The sequence below is a fragment of the Colius striatus genome, chromosome 1 (genome assembly GCF_028858725.1).
Source record: "Colius striatus isolate bColStr4 chromosome 1, bColStr4.1.hap1, whole genome shotgun sequence".
Taxonomy (NCBI): domain Eukaryota; kingdom Metazoa; phylum Chordata; class Aves; order Coliiformes; family Coliidae; genus Colius; species Colius striatus.
Window position 1 is genome coordinate 125,710,812 of NC_084759.1, and position 25,098 is coordinate 125,735,909.

The following is a 25,098-nucleotide window of genomic DNA, read 5'->3' on the forward strand; positions in this document are numbered from 1 at the left end:
GCACAGGAACAGTTGACAGCTCAGTTATGCTCTTCTGATATAGTTTTTTTATGTCCTTTGTGGCCTCATATTTCATTTTACTTGATGGCAAAAACAGATGAGGTGGGTGTTTGATGTGCTGGTTCTCCCTCTGTTGGCCTGGAGCTGGCTTGGAACACTGCAGCCTCGGTCCTTGCTGAATCAAGCAGAAAATCATGATGTTTAAGCTAAAGGTCTTTTGGGTCATTTTTCAACTGCTTGTTTAAAGCAACAGTACTGTATCAGAACAAATCTAACAGAAACCTTCAACTCCATCTCTTTAGTGTCCCTCCTACACACTATTCATTTACTCCAGTGAGTTTACTTTTTTGTGTTTTATATGCATCCTTTTTTTTTCCTTTTTGCTGTTCACTACATGAATACATATAAAAGATCAGCCCTGCTGCAAATGTAAAAGGTAATATACCTACTAAAAGGTAATATATAAGATCCTGCTTTATCTAAAACTTTATCTAAAAGCTATTGTCAGCCAAAGGTTTGGAAGACTACCATAATAGTGAATGGCATGTAGTGTTGCAGGACAGTTTGTTCATGCTGGTACATTACTTACTCCATACTAACAGATCTCCAGAGAATTTGGCACAGGCTAGATTTATAAGGTACCACCTGTCAACTCATAGTCACCATTAGTACTCAAAATTGCAAAAGCAGACAAACTCCTTTGGAGTATCTTTAGCCAGGCTGGGCTAATAGCTATGTTTGAAGCTGTGTCTACTCTGGTCAGTAACTCAGCTCTCATTCTTCTTGCTCAAGTTATATGCTGAGGATGGCCTTGGCTCCTCTGTGCCTTCCCTACTGAGTGTGGTGCCCTTTGTTTCTAGCTAGCTGTGCATTTTCTTCTGTCTGCATTTAGCCAAACTATTTTTTTGCATTACTGTAAATGTACTTTGTTTTATAAGCCAACTGTATTTTTTTTTTATTGATAGCTTGAAAAATGAGACAGGCTGCCATGCCAACACGTATGCTCACCTTAGAACTGTGACTACAGAGCTCATGGCAGTCAGTTCTCAGCCTCCTCATGAGTGCTCATCCTAGAGCACTGCTGTAAGGAATGACGGGTTTATGAGTGAATTCCGTTGCCTTTCTGAGGGTCAGCAGCTTCTTCATTCACCTTGGTCCAGAGATGAATTTATATAAATTCATCTACTAGTGATGTATCTACCCAGGAAAGGTTCAGTGATATCTGTGCATTCCACAGGTCTCCATAGTCCTCTGCAAAGAGGCAAGTATACTGGTTTCTCTGACTTTCTGACTCGTGGCTATCCTCTAACCTTATAGACTTTAAGCCAAAGGCCCAGAACTTCTTTGAAGGTCAGGATAATGCCATGTCTTTCTGGTGGGTAAAGTGCGGAATTCCATTCAAACTGTGTATTATGTATCCTTTCTGTTCCTCATCCAGCTGTCCCCTTCCAGTGAGACAACCCATCATTTGAAGAAGCAGCTAATTATTCCTTTTATGCTTAAATCAAAGGTGCAACAGAAGAGGAAACACTTGAGGCCTTTCACCGGGCTGCAACAGAGTGGTTACTCAGATGTTGGCCATATAATCTTGCTGAAGGTCAAACAGTGCTGTGGCTGTAGTGCTAGGAAAAGAAGACACTTCACTCCCATTTTTCTCTAAATGGTACACAGGCACTTCCCTTACCTCTGCATTTCCTTGTCATGATGGGTTTATTTGACTGTATTGTGTGCTTCTGTGATTTAATTGTTATGTTATTAGGGTGAGTAAAATAAAGCTGCAGCTTTTCTTTTGCTGTATTAGTGCAGTTTAATTACATTTGGGAAAGGCGAAAAGGAGAGTGGGAGCTTGCCAACATTAATGCTGTCTGTCATTCACAGCCCATTGATGACAAGGAGTTGAAAGCTTGGCAGTTCCTCTGGTAATCAGCAACCTGGCTGATGACGAATGGAAAAGATTATGTGAAATTTCCTGAAAGGGGGAAAAAACCAGAGTTCTCCAAAGAAATAAAATACAAAACAAGAACAAAGGGCAAAAAACCCAAACCCCAACTTCTAAACCCAACACTAAATCCTTTTTATAATGTTTACATGAAAGACACTACATGAAACAGTTATAAAAAATGAAAAATTTCCACAAGTAAACTGTGTTTAATATCTGTAAAAGGGATCTGTGTTCCTAAAATAGGAGTGCAAATATGTCCACTTGATTATTGAAATGAACTTTTCCTCCTGAGCTGAAGGATACGTATCACTGGTGAAAAAAAAACAGAACACCTTTCATCACTAGAGATGGCATCTCAGTTAATTTTTGAAATTTATAGCACTGAAAAGAAGCTAACCTTTAGAGCTGTTTCCCACACACACACACACACACACACACACACACACACACACACACCCCCCCTCCAGATCTTTCAAAACAAAAACACTTTCTGCTTTCTTTTTTATTCCCATGACTTCATTTTCTCTTTTTAATTCAGGAGAATGCAGGCATTTCATCTTACTACTAGTAACAGAAGCAACTGTTGTTCAGGCTTTAGAATTACAAAGTACTGCAGTCTCTGACATGGTAGAAAACTTGAAGGAAAAAAACCCCAAAACTTCAGTGAAATGAAAATGGGAACTATATCAGTGTTTAAGAAAAATTCTACAGCAGCTACATGGTTTTGCTGTGATGTGTACAATCAATGATTTGTGACATTTCTCATTTGTCTTAATTAAAAGCTGAATATAATTCTGAAGCCATTTTCAGCATCTTTGGGAGGAAACAATGCTGGCTTGTCTGACGTTTTGTCCTGTCATTTTTCTGTAGCTGCTGGATATACCTACTTAGTTTCACGATCCACATAATGGTGCTTTGGGATTCCAGACGTCAACCTTTCATTGTGCTAGTAATGGGCAAATTAAAAGGCTTTATGGTATCTATAGTGTTACTAGACCATAGTTTTAAGAATGATAAGAAAAAACCTGTACAGTTGGACAATGCACAATTATTTGCTCAGTATGCAAGCAATGGCGAGACTTTTGTCTCTTCTATTTTGTCAAACACAACACGAGAAAGAAACATACAGCTTTTAATCATGATGTTAAGCAACTCAGGCAATTTAAAGCTTACCAGCAGGTAACGTTGACGATGCAGGACGGTGAATAGGGAATTTCTCTTTCACACTGTTGAACAGATACATCACTATATGGCTTCAGGCTTTTTCCCCACAGGCAGAATACCGCAGTTCCATATTTTATGAGGAGTTGGAGGGAACACCTCACCGCAGTTGAAAGAAGATCACTGAGGTTTACTGGAAAACTACATGAGGCTGATCTGATTGATATGTTTAGCGTTAAGAACTGGCTATGTACTTATTAGATACAAAATATAATGCATGTTGGAGACCTCCCCCCGATTAAGGAAATGACAATGGGATATTAGTCATGCATCAGACTAGGTTTTAAATTTCTTTTGAAAAGATGTAAAATTTGGGGTAAAAAAGCTGTAACATGTTTCTGTGTTAGCAGTGAAGTTCCCCTGCCCAAGCAACGGGTCTCTCCACTCTGGACAATGAAGAGGTAAGGCTAATTTATAGACAAGGCTAATTTACACAACTCATTCTTTCCCCGTGGCAATTATGACCAGGCACAACCTGATGTTTTGCTATATTTGTCCAGGTTTTACAGACATACAGCAATGCATTAGAGTTCATGTACATGAACTCTGACTTGCATGGTATATATTCAGGTGGCAAAGACCCCACTGAATGTATAAATCAGCTGTGACTTGCATTAAATCTGATCCTTCAGGTAAGCATCAAAGGAGCATAAGTTAGATAAGTTAAGGAAGCATTGACTTTAGTGCCTACTCATAGACTAGCACTACAGTGCACGTGCAGGAAGTCTGACATGTCAAAGAAGCACAGGGGATGGGAAACGGTAACTTAAAAAGAGGATGGATTGCAGATTTCAGAGTGATAGGCTGTCACTCAGCTGTAGCCTACTGTTCCTCTTCTGCAGTGACACTGTGCTGACAGAAGTCTGCACAAAGTCTCGTATGTAAAATCAAACTGCATGATCATAAAAAATCCTAAATTAGACTAGGCCTGTTCACTCATTGGGTGGTTTTGAACTACAGATTCAAATTAAACTGCACATAAATAGTTGTCAACCACCAAAAAGCCAAATTAAGTATAAAAATTCAGCAGAAAAATAGTGATGCACTGTTATACAGGATTACATTTATTACCCATTTCTGCCTTTCCAGTGATCTCCTGAATTTCATTTGCCAAATTATCTTTCACTTTAGATAAGGGGATCATTTCCTTCCCTACGGCTTGAAATTCATATTTGTCCATTACTATGTAAGTGCAGGTTCACATCGAGCACTTCCTGTCATCAAAACTAATCATTCAAAAAACAAGACTTATGAGCTCTTCCACCTTAAAGTATCAACCTTAAAGTATCAATCAAAGGGCAACTATTTAGGGGTTCCTAGCTTTGTTATCCCATGAATTTGATTAAAATCCCATCACACTACTGACCTAACTGTTCACCATTATTCTGTAATATTTTTCTACCAAATTTGGTTGTGTGTTTTTTTTTTTTTTTTTTAAAAACCCACAAAATAACATTTTATTGGTATTTAATCTTCATCTCTTCAGTTTATACTTGACATTGCAGCTAACCTAGGTTTCATACTTACTGCCTTGTAAGGGCATGAGTTAATATAGTCAATCAAAAAAGACACTGGCTGTTGAAGTTTTGATAGTGATGCCACCAAATTGACCAAAGACACTGGCAAAGCAGATGGAATACCATGTAACCAATGCAGGAAAGCAATTGTTGAGAGCTTCAGCTTCTTCTGCAGGCAATATGAATATCTTCTTTGTTTCAATCCAATCCAGCATTTAACCCAAATATATTAACCCAAATAATATTTAACCCAAAGCTGAAAAATCAACGTAACAGTAGAAAAAGTGAGATTGCCTGTTTTCCTCTGTTAGCCTACTGCTAAACCTACGTATGAGAGGATAAAATCTACTTTCTCTAAGATTGTGAAATACACGGCTACTAGAAACTTCCAATTTAATTCCCATTCTACAGGTCATTATTTTGTTATTTCATAAAATATTTTAAAAGGCAAAACGTGCTTTTGAAATGCATGAAGCATATTTAAGGTAGCCTTAATGAACAATTTATAACGACCTCATGTAAATTTTAATTGAATGTCAGTTTTCAATACAAAGAGAACTTGATGCAAATCATAAATAATTTAAAAGGTAAAGTACCTTTCACTATTTTGTAACAATAAAGGGGGAGAAATTAATATTCTAAACAAAGATTTTAAAGCTGAAATAGATGAATTCAACATGTATGGATACAATGTCATCTCTTAGTTGAACACTCAAAATAGACAGATTTGGCAATAACGATCAGTTCCAAATTTATGTTTACAGGTTCACCAAACAGGAAAATCAATTTGACACGAAGAAAATTTGAAAGGTAAAAACAAGATCCGAATTACCAGGATCAAATTTTTCTGCTTGTTCTTTTAAACAATAGTTAAAAGGAAGGATTTACAACCAACCACACTTACCCTACCTGGAACATTTAATCAACAATTTTTAATATTAAAGAGAAAAATAAATAAGAACAACGCTTAGCACATTTTCTTCTTTCTTTTTTTTCTTTTTTTTGAGTAGGAACTTATTACTCATATTCCCTATGGGGAAACTACGCAGTCTCAAGATTTTCAAAAAAAGGTGCCTGTAATTACTTTTGCAAGCTTGTATTCATGTGTCTGAATAAGTGAATTGATCGTGAATATGTTCTGCAGCTTCTAATAGGTCCTAACCATTAAGCTGATCAAAAAATTTTCAAGCACATTTATATTGGAAAAACGCTGACATGTCAAAATGAAAACTTTCAAGATAAATACATGTTTTGCCAGTAACAGAAACTGTGCGGGAGGATTCTCAGGTCCAATTTTCAGTTTCTGATACACAGCCCAGCCTCATCTCCATCTGCACACTGAACAGATAATAGCTCAGTGGGTAGCTGAGGTATTCTTCTCCCTGTGCGGAGGCCTGTGTTCAAGTTTGGCCTGTGCTTCAGTAATACTCTGACTATGGGGCTAGACCGAGATTCACTCCTTGATTTCCTCCAGAATATTTCCTAAAAGACACAGAACAAATGCCCAAATTTAAATTTTATTTTATAGAATGGATACTTTCCAGCTTAGGATTTTTAAAAAGACTATTTGATCAGTGATAAGGTCACCCGCCATGTGCACTAAAAGCAGATGTAGGGGAGTTGGACTAGATGATCTCTAAAAGTCCCTTCCAACCCCTACCATTCTATGATTCTATGATTTTATGTAACTCCTCTAATTGTTGCTAGATATCCAGCACACTTCCTTGCCTAGCAAGCGACATGGGAACACCTATGCAGGAATTAAATTTATTCCTGGAAAGATATGAAAATATTTCATTTTAGAATCGGTCAACATTGTGCAGTAGAGCCCTTTCCATCTGATTTGCTTCTCCTTGATGTACACATTTAACTCTCCTGCTCTCCACTCATCATATCATAGGAGTGTAATATTATATATTTATGATTTTATCATGGCCTGATTTTGAAGCAAAGGGAAGCTGTGTACGCTCAGTGTATCTGAGAAACACACCAGGTGCTCGCAAGGAAGGCGCCTTCCGATATGACACCCCGAAGTTCTCCGATGCTGCACCAGCACCTTACGTTGAGCCGGACCTCCACAGCCCCCCCGGCACCCTCAGCGCCAAAGTCCTCGCCCACCACTACGGACAGCAAGCGTTTCCCCTGGCCCCAAGGCGCTGGGCAGAGGCTCATTTTGGCCGCGGCGGGGACGCGGTTCGCGGGCGTGGGGATAGCTACCCTGACCCTAACGGACCGCCCCGCCTAAGGGTCGGTGCCGAGCGGCGCGGCCTGGCAGCAGGCTGGCACGCCCGAGAGCCTCGCCGCCAAACTTCCCCTCATCTGTGACGGGAGAAGAGAGGCGACCGGACACGGGAGGACGAGGTCTCCCCCGCCCTCCGCAAGGCCGGCGCAGAGTTCCTGCCTCCCCCGCTACACACGCACGCTCCCCAGGGTGCTGCCTCAACTCTGCCCTGGGAAGGGCAGGGCGGCCGGCTGTCTGCGGCGGGCCCCTGAGGCGGAGGGCCGGGGGGCGCAGCCTCCTCTCCCGCCGGAGGCGGCCCCGCGCCGCCCCCCGCTGACCCCCACCCGAAAAGGGAGGGCGCCAACCCGCGCCTTCGCCGCAGCGCGGGTCGGCAACGCGTCCCGGGCCCTGCCGGGGGCTATGGAACATCGTGGGCCCCGTACCCGGCCGGGCCGCCCCGGCCGCAGCTCGGCCGCGGCCACGGCAGCTCACGGCTCGGGTGACACGGGGCGCGACCGGCCGGCAGGGCTCCCTGGCCGGGCGGAGAGAAGGGGAGGGCCGGCAGTGGGGGATTCCTGGCCCCCCAAAGGAGGTGGGGGAGGCGGGGGAGAGGAGGCGGGGGGGAGGGGAGGCTGGGCTCCCGGAGAAGGAGACGATCGCTTGCACAAAATCCTGCGTCTTCAAAGCAGCCCCAGCGGGCAGGGTAAGTATTTTAGGGGAGCCCCTTCGCCGACCGCTCTCTGCCCCTGGGGGGATGGGGATCCGGGGAGGGATGAGTACGGCCGCCCCGGGCGGGGTCTCCGTGCCTGCTCGGGGCGGGGGGATTATGCGCAGGGCCCGTTCCTTGGTGCGGGATCGGCTCACGGCTGCGAGGTTCAAGCCTCAGCGCAGCCTTCCCCGGCTGGGGACTGAGGAGGCGGGGGGGATGGGTCTGCCTGCGTTCCCGTGCGAGGGTCTGAAACCACCCCAGCCGCCCCCCACCCTCATACCCACCCCCAAGCGCGTCAGGGCTTTGCGGCTCCCAACCAAGATTCCTCGTGACTTCTCTTTGCTCCTTAAAAAGAAATATATATATATATATATACACACACACACACACACACACAAATGCCCCAAAGCTAGAGAGAGTGAGGCAGTCGAGGGGTGTGTGTGGGGGGGAAGGGCTTCTCTGAGGAGCGGGAGAGAGGCGGAGGGAGAGCCGCCGAGAGCCTCGCAGCTCCCCTCGCTCAGCCTCCCTGCTGCTTTGCCGGCGCTTGCCTGCTGCCGGGCGTGAGGAGAGGGGTGTGTGAAGGTAAGGGCTGTCACCCTGCTGCCGGGGAAGGGCTGCCGCTGCCTTGCCTGCTCTTGCCGCTCCGGGGGCTTCTCTGCAGCTGTGCTAGTGAGTCCGTGCTCGCCAAGGGGGTGAACAGCCCCCTGCCCCACGCGTGCCCCGCCGCTGGCTCCCGCCAGCCAGCCGGGAAGTTACTTTGTTCCGAGAGTTCCCGCGGAGGCCGGGTTGCTGCGAGCGGGCGGGCGGGTGGCAACGGCGACCCCCGGGCGTCCGGCGCCGCCGCTCTCCTTTCTCATCCCCCTCGTCTTCAGGTGTCACCAGCTACCACCGGAGACTTGCCGGGAGGGAAGCCCCCGAGAAAAATCCGCATGTGCCTTCTCCAGTAGCTTTCCCTCGCGTAGCCGGGGAAAGGCGGGGGAGTGGGGGTTGGAAGTGGAAGAACTTTCCTTTGTCGTAGGAGAGGATTTAGTGACCTCCAAAGTTCTATTCCGGGAGGAAACTGCTCGATAAGTTTGGTTTGCGGGGTTTTTTTTTCCCTTTTTTTTTTTTAGGATTCATACTGATTTTCTTGTAATTTATTGTACTGTTATTTGGTATCCAGCAGTGGAGCAGGAAAAAAAAAAAAGACAACCCCAAACCAGAAAAATATTAGAGACCTTTTGGTAGGAATTTCATTGCTTTTAAAATACATTGCTTTCTTAGCACCAGTGTTTTGTGTTTTGCGCTTTAAGATGGGTAGTGTGAAATATGTTTATAAATGCATATACTCGTCTGTGGATGACACTGAGGATAGAGATGGGAAACATGCAGAAACTAGGCAGATTTTAAACATCCCATTCTCTTTGGCGGAAGATCAATAGCTGAAGATTTCTGCTTACACAATCTATACCTTGACAATATCAAAATTAAGAGATTTGCTGATAATGTGCAGTATTGATGGCCATTTCAACTTCAGTTAAGGCTTAATGAATTTCATAGGTAATTTAGACTGGTATAAAGGAACTTGGGATATTCTGGAGAAATTGGTAATTAGACAAAATTGTTAAACTTTGTGGTTGGATCCTGATGAAGTGAACTCTCAGTTTTTCAAAAGAGTATCAGCAGATATTTGAAATACAAGACAACATTTTAAATGGGCATATCTGAAATTGACTACTGAAAAAGAGTGTATCTTTTGAGAAGACCAGTTAAAGAAGTCATTATATGATGGTAATCTATTTTACACCCATTCGTAATAGCCAGCTTCACAATGCCAGGCACGGTAATTTTTTTCGTAGTGTACTATGCAGATAGAGGGAGTTAAATTCTATTTTACAGATGAAATTTAAAGAAAAATTATTAAATGTAATGACTATCCCATATATGATATGTATATGAATTAATTATTATTATTACCTGTGAAAATTTAATGACATGTTTGCCTCATTGTCTCAAGCTAACTGAGACTGAAGACTTAACATTTCTTGTGTGTACATTACTCCCTCTGTCTTTTCTGTCCTTGCTTTCATTTGGTCTAATTTAAAGCAAAGTAACCATTGTGAATACCTATATATGTTTGTGTGAAGAAAAATGCCCGTTTTAAAGAACACTGGTTAATGAGAGCAACCCCTTGTGCCCTGTATGGAAACATACTGGACTGGTATGAATAAAATACCTGTTTTGCTATTAGTTAGTGATGCCAAACAACAAATTTGAGAGAATGCAAAGATAAAGTCCGCACTCTGATCTTTGTTTAAACAGATCATGTTTTTTATTTAATGCTGCGTGCTTATTACGGGAACTGTTAGCAGGAATGTAAAGCGGACTGAAGTTCTGATTTGTCATACATAGCCAATTCGGACACTGATATTTCTGCTGTTTGAGTTGGCAGCTCATAGAATATAGTGTTGCTTGTGATCATATGTATTTAATTGAATTTACTATATGGAATTAGAAGAAAATGTGTGCATTATGTCCTCTTATGAATCAAATATGATCAGATCTGCTGCCTTAGATGCAGTCCTCCTTACCTGAAGAGTTACCCAGGAGTAGACTCTTCTATACAGTATAACATGTAAATGTGTACGAAAAGGTTACTGTTTCTTAAGTCAGTTAGAGTTCAACTGCTGAATTATAAGGAAGGAGACTCAAATCTCCTGAAACCAGGTAACTGCTTAGTCAATTATCCAGGCAGTTTCTTTTTCAGATGTATGGAAACAATATCAAATAGTAAATTCAAAAGTGCTTTTCTAATTGAAAATTTAAATATTTTTGTCCATGAAAACAATTTTCATCTCAAATAAGCAATAAACCTAATAAAAATAAATAACTGCAGTCCATTCGTTCCTTGCTAAACCTTGTTTTGAAGAATTCAGAGAGGATGTGTAAGATATGCTGAAGAAAGAGCCTTTTCACAGATATATTAGAATATTACAATGTACAGTTTGAGAATAAGACTAAATGTAGTGCTGGAAACTTTATTTTGGATGTTCTGGGTCATACACCAGCTTGGATTCTGTGATCATCATCTGTAGGTAAATTGGATCTGTGTGAGTGTCCGAGAGCAAGGTGGTCTCTGTTATTTCTAACTTAAAATACATGCCTTAGTTTAAATTCTGGATATTGTAGATTAGACTTCAAAATATAAGCAGGTTAGTAATGCAAGAGAATCCTTTAACGTCACTGGACTGTTACCTTTCAACTTCCTCTTAGAAAGTCATCTTTTCAGGTTGATGTATCTAGAGATAAAATATTATGTGAATGTGATGCTTGGGCAAGGTTGTAGAATGACAGTCCAGTACAAGATCTACTGGAAAAAAAAGAGCAGAGCTGTTTATAGTAATGTCTATTCACCTGCCTACACAACGGCCACTTCTGGAGAGTGAAGTAGTTCATTCTTTGTGACTGCTTGCTGCTTGACCTCATTGTTGAAACTGTCAACAAGTATGACAGTTTCGTCATGATTTGATAAGACAGTGGGAATTGTATTTGGATTAACAAAGACATATCCCAATGTATATGTAGTAACTTGCAGTCATAACTGACTAGGGATTCATTACACTAGCCTAAATACAAAAGGCTTAGCATTTTCTGTTCAGTTACTATTTAAAATGCCATAATTTACCATGGGAGTAAGATTGGGTTCATAATGTCATTTCAATATGCTGTCATGTGTGTGACTATAGAGCCATACTAGTATTAGTTTAATATGGACTAGTTTTCTTTTTTACTTAGATATTCAGAGGTGTAATACATGTGTATAATACATTTCAAATGCAAGCATTTGTCCTTAGTTGTTATGTATATGTTAGTTTATACATTTCTGCTAAAACCAAGGTTACTATATTTGACATATATCACTTTTTTTGAAATCCAGTTTTCATGAGGAAAATCCTCTTGACCTTTTAAATTCAGTTCCTCTGCCATATAGCCAATTCAGCTTGCCTTATGGCAGGTGAGGGTCTTGCCATTCAACCAAAGACTGAAGCCAGCAGAGCAGCTGTAGAAGCAGCATGTGAAGGAGACTGATGGCTACTGATATTTTTGACTATTTTTTCCCTGCCTTTTCCTAATTGGCTGTTTTGCTTAAGCTCTCTCTTTGCCAACTCTTGCAGTCACATCACTTTGCTTAACATGCTGTATAACTCTGACATCCTGCACACCACTTTATTTCTTATCACCTTTTTCCTCCTTTCACTATCCCATCTCTCTGCTTTTGTCTCTTGTGATGCTTATCTTGATGATTTTTCTCTTCTCTGTAAATGAAAATGGAAGGAACATAGTGTTCTGCTATTGCACTGTTCATTTCTCTGTGTTGCTGTATTATTTTTCTCTCATATCCTTTGTTGAATTTCTGGAGACTGTAAGCTGTTTGGGGCAGAGACTGTTACTGTATGCTTGCACAGTGTCTAGCATAGTTTGTTGTTGGATTTCACCTGTTCTGTGGACAGTAATAATTTTATCTTTGTGGGACAGCCTTTCTTCTGGGTCTTTGTTATAAAAGCAAAACAATTCTTACTCAGAACCTATCTTTATTATATTTCTGTTCTAAGGTATATCTCAGTTTTGCCTCTCAAGACTTTTTCCCTTGTATGAGTAGTTTTTGGTAAAAGTTCAAGATACCTTGCGTGACGCATCAGGGATGGGATGGATTAAAATTTAGCTACCTCCAAGAGTTCACAATCTAGTACCTTGAACAAGAACCCAACCAAAAAAATGTCATCTTCAACATACTTCAGTGGAAACTTAAGGTGTGACCACACCAAAAAAATCTTCTAGTTTCACCATGCTGACCAAGTAAGACAGAAGAGAAAAGCAAATCCAAAAATGTCTAGTGAGTTAATTTCAGTACTTTTATATTTTCCTCCTAAATTTTTGTTGTTGTTGTTTTGATCTCTCTTTTTACCTCAGAACTATTTGGCTTTATTTCATCATTTTTTTTTTCTGTCACATGAAAATTTGAAGTCAGTCCAAATAAAATTTTCAAAAGAATTTTACAAGCAGACAGCAAATCAGCCGCTGTGCAGTTTCATACAGCTTGCAGTCACAGTTTAGAGGCAGCCAACTCATTCACTGACCAACTATTCCTGTCACTTGGCACAGTCTGTGTGGTGCTTTGCAGTGTGATAGCTTCCACCTGAGCTAGCCTAGCTGCCACAAAGTACTGTGAGTGCACTCTCAGTGGAGCTCTTCTCGTAAAAGAAGCAAGATTGAAGGAGTAGACTCTTCAGCTGCAGGCAGAGCAGTGATTTGAAGTATCCCTGTGTGAGAAAGACACTGTAGGAATGAATGCTTTGCTAACCAGTAGGATCCATTTTAGGTCTGAAGAATACCTAGAGATGCTTGACTTGAAATGCTCCCCCTTAGGGACTGTGTGTCTGGGACTTCCCCCATACTATCTTTACTTTCTCTTTGGAGGAAAGTATTAAGTTACCTTTGTTTCAGTTTCACGTGGCCCATGTAGGTGTTTTTTGTGGACGTGACTTTATAGGTGTTTAATGTTTTTAACTTGTATCAGAAGATAGCTGGAGAAATAAACAGAACAAACCCAGTGATTCCCTCCCTGAAGGTTAATCAGATGGCATGAACAATTTCAAAGGGATGGATGTGGTTAAATGAGTGAAAAGTGGAAACAATGTAATTAACAGGATAGTATACTTCATTTTCAAAGTTTTTTGTCTAAGAAAAAAATGTAGCTGTTAAACATTTGCTTTATTTTTTTTAGGATTTAAATCCAGACCTTAAAGATACATCCATCTCAGAAGTAATATTACTATAAATATATTTACATGTAAGCTGTGTTCTGCCTTAAACCCCACAAATATTAGTGTGCCAGTACTTTGACATTTCATTCATCTTGAACTACAGGAATAGGTTGACCACTTTTATTTTCCATTATTGTGTATTGACATGGAGATCAGCAACCTTTCAAGAGTAGTTAGCATTAGTTTTCTTTCTGAAATCGAATATTGGCGATACAGAGGCATCCACAGCCAAGAGCTGCTTGCTGCACGAAAAGGGAAGACCCTGTGAACTGCTTTACCAGTGTTAACATGTCAGTGTATGAAGCAGAAGCTCCTGGCTCGTGCTAAACCTCAGAGCAGGAGAGACTTTACCAATGCTGGTTTGGAATGCTTACATGAAAACTACTTGAACTGTCTGCTAAAATAATTCTCTGCTCAGTAGTAAGCTTTGACATACTCTGATGTAATTTTGGTATCAGAGTAAACATGCTAAATCATATGGGATGTATTCTGCCCTCAGATATGCATGAATGATCAAATCTCTCACATTCTGTACATTTACACACTATTTTCATTGAAATTGCTTTGGATATAGTACATGTCCCAGGCAAGTGGAACTTGACCCAACAGGGCTTGTACCTGGGTACAAGGGTAGGAAATGAGTGTGAGAGCAGTGGTCACCTCAGAAGGGTGAAGCACAATACCATTCTGTGATTCTATGATTCTTTGCTTAAAAACTAAACCAAGCCGTTTCTTAAATATATAACATTTCAGTACTTACATAGTCTCCTTCTCAGTAAATAGTGTTTTGAGATATTCAAGAGCCTGATTAGGTGACATGCCCAAATCGCAGACTGAAATGTAGAATCATATCCCCATGACTAATTTATTCTTCTTGGAATGTCCATTTTTGATAATTTTCCCACATAACCTGTATTTTTAATTGTTTTCCCTTAGAATGAGTATTGTCATTTTGAGACTTGTAATTTGTCTTTTGTGGATGCATACCCATGATTTTCAGTAACGTAGCAGATTTTGAAATACTGCCAGAGATAATGGCAATTTTTTTTAGAGTTAGAAATGAGTTTTGTGGCTTTTAGATATTTATTTAAATTTTCCTTCCCTAGAGGTAATTACTTAAATAGATTAGCTGCCTCTGCAAGTATTTTGGGATAAATACAGGTAGTACTGAGCCAAAATAGTACATTTTTTCAGGGAAAATGCTTGGTTTTACTTAAGAAAATGTACCCATTTAAATATTTAATCCAAATATGATAATGTTTTATACGTTCAGACAAGATCATATGTAGGATTATAATGATGCATTTAGCCTTGACAAATGTTCTGTCCATTTGTAAATCTTGAGTATATATATATATATAAATCTAAAATATATCTGATATACTGCAAAGTGGTACTTGAAGAAAGCAATATTATTAGATTGTGCTTATTTTTTTAAATTGAGTAAATGACTCCATTTAAACAGTTATTTGTATGGAAGACAGTTTGATTAAGAAAATGATACTGCTGATGATCCAAAGTAAAATTAAATCTTCAGAAACAGAATATTTAGTTACTGTAGTTTTGGGAACCTAGGTAGAGAAATGAGAAGAAAATAATTAAAAATCATACAGTCAACATTCAAAATAAGAGTAGCTAAGATGGTTTCTAAGTGGTAGCTGCTTTAAATAAGTAAAGAATTAGATTTCATAGGTAAACGTAAAATTTTTGTGTTTCCTGAACTCATTAATCTGTAATTTTTTTCTGAATGCCTGGTCTGAGCTTTGACGTACAGTAGGTACAGTGTATTTTTTGTGGAGACTCCACAGAAATGGATGTTAGGGCAGAGTACCAAAAGACAAATAATTTATCCCATTTCCTACTTGCCATGTCTATATAGTCTTTTTTATGTCAGTTGAACCTAACAAGTGTGTTAGTGTTCCATATAAATAATGAGAAACATGTATAGTATTTGTGCTTGAGAGCAGAGAAAGAAAATCAATTTGAAGAAAAAAAAATAATTTCAGTGAAGAATTTTGTCATACCTTATATGACAGGTCATTATAATCAGCAAAGGAGAACAATGATGTGTGTTTTTGCACAGTGAGAAATATCTTGGGGAATTTTGTTGGCTTTTTTTTCTAATGAACGTTAAGGTAACTGTAATTACAGAGAAAGATCTTATTTAAGTCACTAAAGTTTTTTTTAAAGTTACAAAATAGATTGAGCAGTGCCCTGTAGATCTGCAGTTAACAAATATATATCATATGTGAGATGAGACACTGAAGTATTCATTGGTAGGTGAAATAAGAGGTCCTAAACAGTAGAGGATAATTCTTACCTTTCTTCCCATTGAAGTCAGTAGGATTTGAGGGCATAAAAATAAGTCAGAATCGTGCCTGCTTGTTTTGGTTAAAAAGCTCTGGCTTCCATGGAAAAGATGCAGTCAGAGAACTGAGTATTATTTGACTGATAACGATTAGTAAACTTAGATTCACTGGCACAGAAAACCATCTCAGATGTGTTTTAAGAAGACCACCCAAAGAGTCTCCTTAATAAATCATGAGTTTAGTATAACTTCTTCCAGCAGGATGCCCCTGAAGAGAAAATCAGAGACTGAAAAATGGGATGCTTGAGATCTCTTTCAATTAAAGATGCACCATAGGCGAAGGTTTTTGAAAATACAATAGGAGAGGACATGTGCACAGTTACCAGATGAGGATTTGTGGTAAGAGCCATGGTAAAAAGCATTTGTAAAAATTTTATTCCAGTTTTTGACCTTAAGACAACTTTACAAACTTGCGCAGCATTACACCTACATGTTACACTTTGAGGAGCAGATGGAGTGATACGTCTTGCCATCTCATGGTACTCACAGAATGGATTGGTGAGTGCATTTCTTGTTTTTCTTTTTTTTTTTCCCCAGAAATAAATCTGCATTGCAAAACTCACCCTCATTTGTAGGTTTATTTCCTGCTTATACTTGGGGATTTTGTGGCTTGTGTTGATACGAAGCTAGAGCTACCCCTGAGTGGTGATCCCTGCAACGGGGGCCTGAGGTGCACAGACAGGCCAGGGAAGTGTGCCAGACCTGGCACAGGTGCCAGCCCCTCTGCACCCGCTCTGTCTGTGCTGGGGAAGGAGAGCTGCGGGCTTGAAGACTGTCACCCTGGCACGTTTCAACTGCTGCTACACTACCATGTAGAAGAACTAATGCTCTCAAATGCCATACTGCTTCGGTAGCTCAAGTAGAGTTAGGTTTCCTGGCAGGATTTCTAGACCGCTCTATTATAAAGAGCTCTGGGAGGTTTGGAAGGGTGATAAACACCTAAAGTGGCACCACAGGTAATGAGACTATAATTCAGATATCCTGGAGGAGTTTATCTGTTTTTCAACACTTTTGTTTAGTTCTAATTGACATAAATTGCAGATACATAAAGCATTTGCTTTGGAAAGAGGATTTGTAAGTGCACATTTCACTTTAATACCACACAGTTTTATTTGTTTGTTTTTAAAATGCAGTGGGAAAAGTTTCTGTCTAAGACAAATTGTATTCATTTAGAAAGCCTAATGATTCCATCAGTAGAAATGTAAATGATTGACCTTAAAATCTACAAGTGTCTCGCTGACATTTGGTTATACTGCCTTCAGTTGAAAGTCCATGCTTGTCAAGTGGATCCAAACCAGTCTGCTAAGGGGAGACTCAGTGGTTTTTGTTTGCCAGGAGTTGCATTCTGTTTCAGAAAATGAAGAGGAGGCAGAGGAGAGTGTATCCCTTTCGAAAAGCATTCATCTGCAGAGCGATTTTCCTGGCTCATTCTCTCCCACAGAATAATGCCTTTTTAGGATTATATTGGTATCCATTTCCTGATGGCAGAACTGAAGATAGCAGACAAATTCCATTGATTGGCTCCTATCTGGAGTATCTGAAATTAGTATTATAGACAGCAAAAAAACTATTTAGCATTTTCGGCTTATTTCTTACAGCAAGTGATTGCTTTGCTGGTTCCAGCATGTTTGCTTATTGCTGGTCAGTCTATATCATATCTATATTATATAGTCATTTGTGATGATGAAGGCAAAGCCAATCACTAGTGAATATAGAAATGTTACTGTGACAATTGGGATCATTGCTGAACAATACTCTGGAGCACTTCTTTGAGGTTTAAATAAAGGATCTACTTCCCTCTGTAAAGGATGACCTGACAGTTTATGAAGAGCACTGTGGTGCAGTATAGGGGAAGACGTGAGCCCTTGAAGCTTCTGGAAGGGTTTCTGGCTAACAGTATCCAAGATTTGCACATGTAGCAAGTGTGCCAGTGTGCAATCTATCACTAACTCTCAAGTGTGTGATCTATCACAAACTCTCACATGCTTCTTTAGAGTACTTTACTGCTATTGTCTTACTGGCTTTTCCTGAAAAAAATATGTCTTTTATGTTTCATAGCTGCATGAAAACGTCTTTTTTTTTTTTTTGGTACTACTTTTGATTTCTTCATTGCCTCCCCAAATTGCAGCTTGGCAGACTCTCTAAACAAAACTAACATATTTTCTGTAGTACCTCTTTGCCACTGATCTTGGTACTGCAGAGAGTCTCAGTCCTCTCTTTATTTTCTCTCTCGTTAGTGCAAATTATAACAGTTGCCTCTCTTCAACTCTTGTTTGGGTGTACCATGGCTATATAGTGCTTCTTGACCTCCAGATTTTTTGTAATGTAGCAAAGTTCATTACTCAACAGAACTACTTCACAGTTTCCCCTCTTAATTTAGAACTTCTTTTTATTATCATTATCATCAGTATTTTATCTTGGTATTGAATTACTATTTCAGTGACATCTGCTTGAACCGTGTTGTTTTCAAGTCTAGGTTTATACTATGTGTTGCTGGAATAATTTTCGAGAAATCTTAGTGATATTTTTAGTCTTGAGATGAAGGGGTAGATGAACGAGGGAACAGTGGAGATGATGGAATGAGATATGGTGAGAGACAGTGGACATGAGAGTGAACTGGAAGATGAACATAGAATAAAGCAGAATCTGTGAGTGAAAAAGTGAGATTAAAATGAACATTGTCTTGAAATGAAAAAAAAAGAGAAATAAGATGCATAAAAAGGCTGGAAAATTAATGTAAAAGAGGGAAATAAGTATGTCAGCTACGAAGCTATGAAGTAGTAGAAATTTCATACTGAAAAAGTAAACACCAATCTTAATACAAAGATTTATTTGAGGACCTCATCAAAGGACTTAAACATACGTCTGTGTTCAAGCACTTACCTAGTAATTCCTCAGGAGAGATGTTGCAGTCCACATAGTTTATGGCATGTTTCAAAGCCTTCAGAAGATGGTGGAGGGATGTCCATTGTACGCAGCTGGCTTTGGGTCAGAGCTCTGTGAACATTTGAATACAGACTGGAGAAAGCAGCTGAAAAATAATGTATGGAGAACATTCCTGCCATCAGTAAGTAGATGGCTTAGCTGATTTAATAGCTTTTTCTCAGTCTGTGATTCTAACAGCCAGGTTTGTGATATTTATTTTAGTATTCATGTTCTTGCAGTCCTTTTTACATTTCTCTGTTTTTCCCTGGCAGACATCCCGCAGCTCCATAAGTCTGGGGGAAGAGGATGGTTAGCATGTTGTTGCTGTGGGGATTTGAGTCTTAATGTTCTGTGTTGGTAATGCTGGGCATATAATTTTAAAACTTGCATTCTACAGAAGCAGATAATTATTTCCCCTTTGCATTTTATACTCTGGTTTGGGAAAGGAAGAAATTTCAGAATAATAAGAGAAATAGAAAGTTACAATTGGGCTATTGGAAATGGAAATGGGAAGAGGGGAGTAATGGGTGTCAGTCTGGTTATCAGTCAAGCTGGAAAGAGACAGCTTGTTCTGTTGAACAGCAAGAATGTTAGTAGTCAGCCAACCACTTATGCAGGAAGAAAATCCTAGACTGAAAGGTAAGGTTCAAAGACATCTGTGTATGTTTCTGAAATGAGCTTGAATTAAGCTTGCTATTGAATTATGCTTACTGATTATATGTTACATATCTGATTTTTGTTTAGCACAAGCTATTCATATGCTTGCTAGTTATTTTATTGCAGGATCTGTCTCTTTCTTCTCTTTTCCAGTCTTGGAAGCTTTTTATGTGTCCAAGGTTGACGTTGGGAGACTGTCATTTTGCAGAAGGCTTTTTAGTTTTGCTTTTTTTTTTTCCCCCTTACCTCGGGTGAAATATGTTGTCTTCCCCTTTTCCACATGTTTATGTAGTGAACTTCTTGTTGAGTGTCTGGGGCTGGCATCCTCTCAAGCTGGCCTAATAATGTGGTTTGTACACTTCTACATGCAGGGATTGAGTCCCTGCTTAAAAGAAGTGTCTAGCACCTAAGGGTGTATCAGTGGCGTGGTTTGTTTCTATTTTAAAATAAATTTATTCTTTTGAGTTAATTTGTGTTGATAAGTGCTATTTTCCATTTACCCAGAAAGAAGAAACAGCTTAAGAGTGGATATTGAGGTACCTGCATGCATCTGCTGTTTCTGCAGCAGATTGCATATATAAATTGAGAGAAGTCGTAAAAGACAAAACCTAAAGAGAAGGCTACAGAAGCCGTTTTCTCAGCTGCTGTGAATTGAGAACTTTCTAACACCAAAGGTCTAGGTCTGTCAGGCACTGACTTTAACTCATTTGTAACTGCAGTTCAGTTGTGTGCAAAGTGGTCATAATCCCTGAATTATAAAACAAAGGCTGCATTTTTCAGGTAGTTTGAAGTCCTTATGTAGAGCAATGGAAACATAAATTATTAATCTTACTGGAGAATATTTCTAGAGGTCACTAGTTCTATTAGTTTCTTTCAAACAGAAGTAGGTTCACTTAGAACAATTTGCCCCCTATAAAATCTCTGACCTTGCCTATTCAAACTTCTTTACAAATGCATCATTTAATACAGGAAGCTCCTCAGGGAGGGCTCTTCACATCTGCCATCATAATTTCTTATTTCCTAAATGCAGCAATTTGTACTTGATTATTCTTACAAGGATCGTGTCTCCCTTCCCTCCCCCTGCTCTGGCACATTCCTTTGTGCTGCTGCTTGTTCCCTAGCCTGAACACAGCATCTGAGAGTGTTTAAAATCCAAAATTTTCTTTGTTGTTATTCTATCATTTCCTTACCACTCAGCTCTAGGGGAGGGCATGAAGGAATCTGCTCTTTATTCTCAGACTATTTTCCTGCGGGTTGTTAGCGACAGCAAGTTGTCATCATTTTGCAGCCATTCAGCATGTAACAAAACTGAACTGAGCAAAATTTCCCCAAACAAAAATACACAGCCACTTCTTGGAGTACTTAACATCTGTAGTAGTTAAGCAAAGGACTGAAGCCAAGATTTTTAAAGATGCTTAGGTGCTTGACTGCCACTAGAAATGAATTGGACCTAGGTATCTTTAAATAGCCTTAAAAATTAGAGTTACTATGAAGAACTCCTTCATCCATCAGTCTTGGCAGTGATCCCTTTAAAATGGAAGGAAGGCACATCAGCAAGGTCACATAAAATACTTGTGGTCTTGCTTTCCAGAAACTGCCCATACTAAGTGAATTGCTGTGTCTTTCAGTGAAATCTGTCTTTTGAAGCAGATTATTGTATTCTCTCAAAGAAAAGAAGCCTTCCTTGCATGAAAGTAAATATTTAAGACAGACAACTTTTAAAAAGGATACAAAATTATACTGTAAAAATACCCACCTTTATAGCTTGTAATCCATTTTTTATTAAAACTGGGAAGTAAAAGTGAAATTCACATTTAAATTACTTTCTGTTGTTTCTAGGGGATACTCTTTGTATTCCAGTTGGTTTCATTTTGCTATTCCTCTACCCATTTTTAGTGCTGCTGTTCTGGACTTGCTTAACCTTCAGGGAAAAATTTATTCCCAAACATAAAACCTGTATGGATTTTTCTTTTGTAATATTTAATGACATTTAACTGTATGTTAGCCTTTGAATCGCTTTCTTTTCCAGTGAATCCAGAATGCTGGGGTAGTGATGACTGAGAAGAGAATATGTTTGAAGGGGAGACCCCTTCATATCTGTGGCAGGATTTTCTTCAGCAATACTAAGTGCACAGAAGGCTGTTTGATTTGTTCCTTAAGATATAAACTACTGGCAATGCTTCCCTGTAATAAATTCAGCATACTTTCTGAAGAATTGCTTAATCTGATTCCGGTTTACTTAACTCTCATTTTTGTTGTGCACAGCCTTCTATTCAATTTCAGATCTGCTGTATTTTTTTTTTTGAAGGAGGACAGAGAATAAACATTCAGCAATGCAATTAGAAAAAAAGAAAGTAAATTATTGTGTTGAAGACACATTGTTATTTGATGCACCATTCTGAATGATTGCCTAGTCTTTTAGATTTGTATTAAATATCTGAAATATTTGAGCAAATGCCCCTGTGTTCATTAGCAAGCTTACTTCCACCCACATCTAAAGTACTTTCATCAAATTGCTGAGTTGGAAAAGTTTGTGATGAGTTGTTTGAGCTGTATGTCTTCATCACTCCATATCCCCTCTTCATCTTCCTCTCATATTAAATAAAGCATAATCCAAACAGGTTAACTGTTAAACAGTTATGCTCCATCTCTTCAATCTGCTTTTAGGTTTCTTGAAAGGGAGTGTGCTGATTAGGTAAGGAGATGTCATGGTCTTCTTCCATCGATGTAGGAAGATAGCAGATATGATCGCCTGAAAGAGCCCAGCTTCCCAGTGCAAGCATGGCTTTCGCCCAGTCGCACATTATGGCAGCTAGAAGGCATCAGCATAGTAGACTCATAATTGAAGTGGATGAATACAGCTCCAACCCCACACAGGCATTCACGTTCTACAACATTAACCAGGGACGTTTTCAGCCCCCACATGTGCAAATGTAAGTATTATAGTTTTGTTATTGCTCTAGCACAGCCTTCTGAATTGTTATTGCCTTGTCAATGTGGTATTTGATGGACCAGTCAAAAAGAATTCAGAGAACACTGTTTTGCTGCCTTTCTAATAATAATTACTATAATGATACAAAATCAGTCCATTTGGAAAGTGTAAGTGCTTTGTTAAAGGATGGAAGAAAGAGTAACTTTAATACATAGTACTTAGGTATTAAAAAGAGAAATAAACAACGAGCGGTGGTAATAAGACACACTACAAGGATGACACTTTTTGCAGTCTTAATAAGGTTTGTTCGCATTGCATACTTGCTTATTGATGTAAATAGCTGTTGAAAATACCAAGCCTGTATTGGTACAACATTTACTGTTTGGTTCGTTATTTTACAGCTACATCCAATTGAAAAAAATCACATCAATAAAAAAAAATAGTGTGGGTACCCATCCGATGACTTACTTTCATACTGATGTGCCGAAAGTGCCAAGTGCTTAAAGAGTAATTAAAATAATGTGTTTATTTCTGACTTCTTATATAATAACAATATCAGTAAAATTAACTTCTCTAAATGATTTACTTGTAATGTAAAGTAGAGAATTATAATTACAAAATGAAACCTGCCATAAAGTTTAATACCAGAAGGAAGATCAAACCAGGAAAGCTATTACGAATAAATTAAGTATAAAATTCTACTGTAAAATATTTTTATAGGGAATAAAAATGTCTGCACCATTTTATTGTGTTTATTAAAGAGAGAAGCAGCCGTATCTTTACATCAGAAGTCTAGTTTTAATTTTTTTAAAGGAAACTTTTCCCTTCAGAAAAACTTAATAATCATCTAGTTCACATTTTTGGTATTTAATAATATATAAACATAAGCCATGATTTCTGCAGTTAAAAAACACGGCAGTTATGACTGGTTGAATGCTATGTGTCTATTCAGTGAATGCTTATGTACCTTCTTTGGCAAAAATCAGGTACTGTATTAAAAAAAATCTAAAGACTAACATATATACTAGGGCGGTGAGAAAACTGTCAGTTTTTGGGGGCAGTATATCAGCTTATGGTCTGTGTTGGGGGGTTTTAGGTACTGTTGAAATGCAAACAGTAAAATGAATTGAGTGTTAGCACTGAGAAACATCTTTTGTTTACAGAGCTGACAAATGGTAGCAAAAGTACAAACAAACAAACGTGGGTTCAGAAATATTTTTACAGATGAAAATGCCAAATGCAGGTTGCTTTATTTGTTTGGGCTTAGCTATTCTTTGTGAATGTTCAGACAGTTCCCGAGCAGTCCTGAATTTGTTCATTGTTCTTGAAAGTTGAATGTTTTTTAGTCGGCTGAAAGTAAGATATTTATTAGTGTACACTTGGTACTCAGCAATATGCTGTTTAAACTTCTAACCAGTAACAAATCCATGTTACCAGAGGGCTGAGACAATCAACAGCAATGACAGAAGTTCAGCACCTAAGCAAGTAGCAAGAAATAAGCTATCCTTAGAATATGGTTCTTCAGCAGACTTTGGCAATCTCTCTCAATGAATGATTAATACTGTTGAAGAACCTTGTGAAAGCAGAAAACAAGGCTAAATCAATTGAAACATTTACCACAATCTGACCTACTCTTGCTACAGAAATTGTAAGTACTGTTTCTGAATACCAGCAGGATTGCTTTTGCCTCCTACCAATGAATAGAATAGTAACAAAGAAGGGAAAAGTAGACATAAATAGTATAACAAAAGCACTTTTTATTCAGATGGTTGTTTTGGGTAAAATCTTAGCCCAGCTTTAGTCTGTGAAAGTTTTGTTGTTGTCTTCGGGGAGGTGAGGGCTTTTCCATGTCTTTGTGTATCATTCAAAATACCTAGATTAGTGACGTTGCAGGCAATCACAAACAGATTTCACATAGACCTGTTAACATCTGAACTTGTAATAAACTGCTTTAACCACAGGGGACTTTTTTTTTTGGTGCTCTTTTCTTCTGAATTCAATCTTGCAGATCTTCCTTGACCCTCTGTGCAGTTTTTTATTTATTGTTTAACTTTTGAGCACCTAGAAGACTCTTGACAGCCTTTTCCTATCTCCATCTTAGTCTGGCATCCCTGTGCTTGTGAGATGCCTGGGTTGCCACTGCAAAACGGGTAATAAATTCTCGCAGTGTTTTCAAGTCAAGTCAGTGGTTTCTGGAAAGTGCTTGTCTTGCTTCTTGGCGAAACTGCTGAAACCTAGTGTATAAACTAACCTCTGGCAGTGTTTTTGCTCTCAGATTTTTTAACTTTGCTTTCCAATTGCTCTGCAAGCCTTCATACTGTTTTAAAGAAAACCAAAAGCACAAAAATAAGCAGCAGATCTTTATTCCTCTGCTCACGCTGCAAGCAGTACATTGGGTGTTGGTGTGACAGCTGCTGTGGGAATGTGTAACACAAGAATATGGGGATTGAGCCTTCAGAAGTTATTTCCAGTAATACAACTTAGATGCATTTGTGAAACTTGACATATGTTTTTATGTATATGTGGCCTCAGTGTGTGCATATCACTTCAGTATGAAAAATCTGCATCGTATTTATTTGGTTTTTTGTGCTGATGCCTTTTCCATGAAAATTCTCTGGCCCATTGCACAAGTTATACATACCTCGACAACCGGGAAAATACAGTCCACATCTTCCCCATCAAACTATAGAAGAAGCATATGTATTATGTGCTGCATGGGTTGCCATGGCAAGTCTGTTGTTTTTTCCATTCAGTTTCAGAGGAGCAACATGGGAAATGCATGCTACTCCCCAACACCTAGCT

General features: G+C 39.2%; 1 protein-coding gene across 1 annotated transcript in view; it reads left to right on the forward strand.

The window, feature by feature from the left end:
* Positions 1-7,526: 7,526 nt before the first annotated feature.
* MPPED1 (metallophosphoesterase domain containing 1) overlaps positions 7,527-25,098 on the forward strand; it is a 65,884-nt gene continuing 48,312 nt past the window's right edge. The window contains exons 1-2 of the mRNA XM_061988785.1: positions 7,527-7,604; positions 22,032-22,297. Coding sequence (XP_061844769.1) covers positions 22,146-22,297 — 152 coding nt within the window. The 5' untranslated portion in view covers positions 7,527-7,604; positions 22,032-22,145. The remainder of the gene's footprint in view (positions 7,605-22,031; positions 22,298-25,098) is intronic.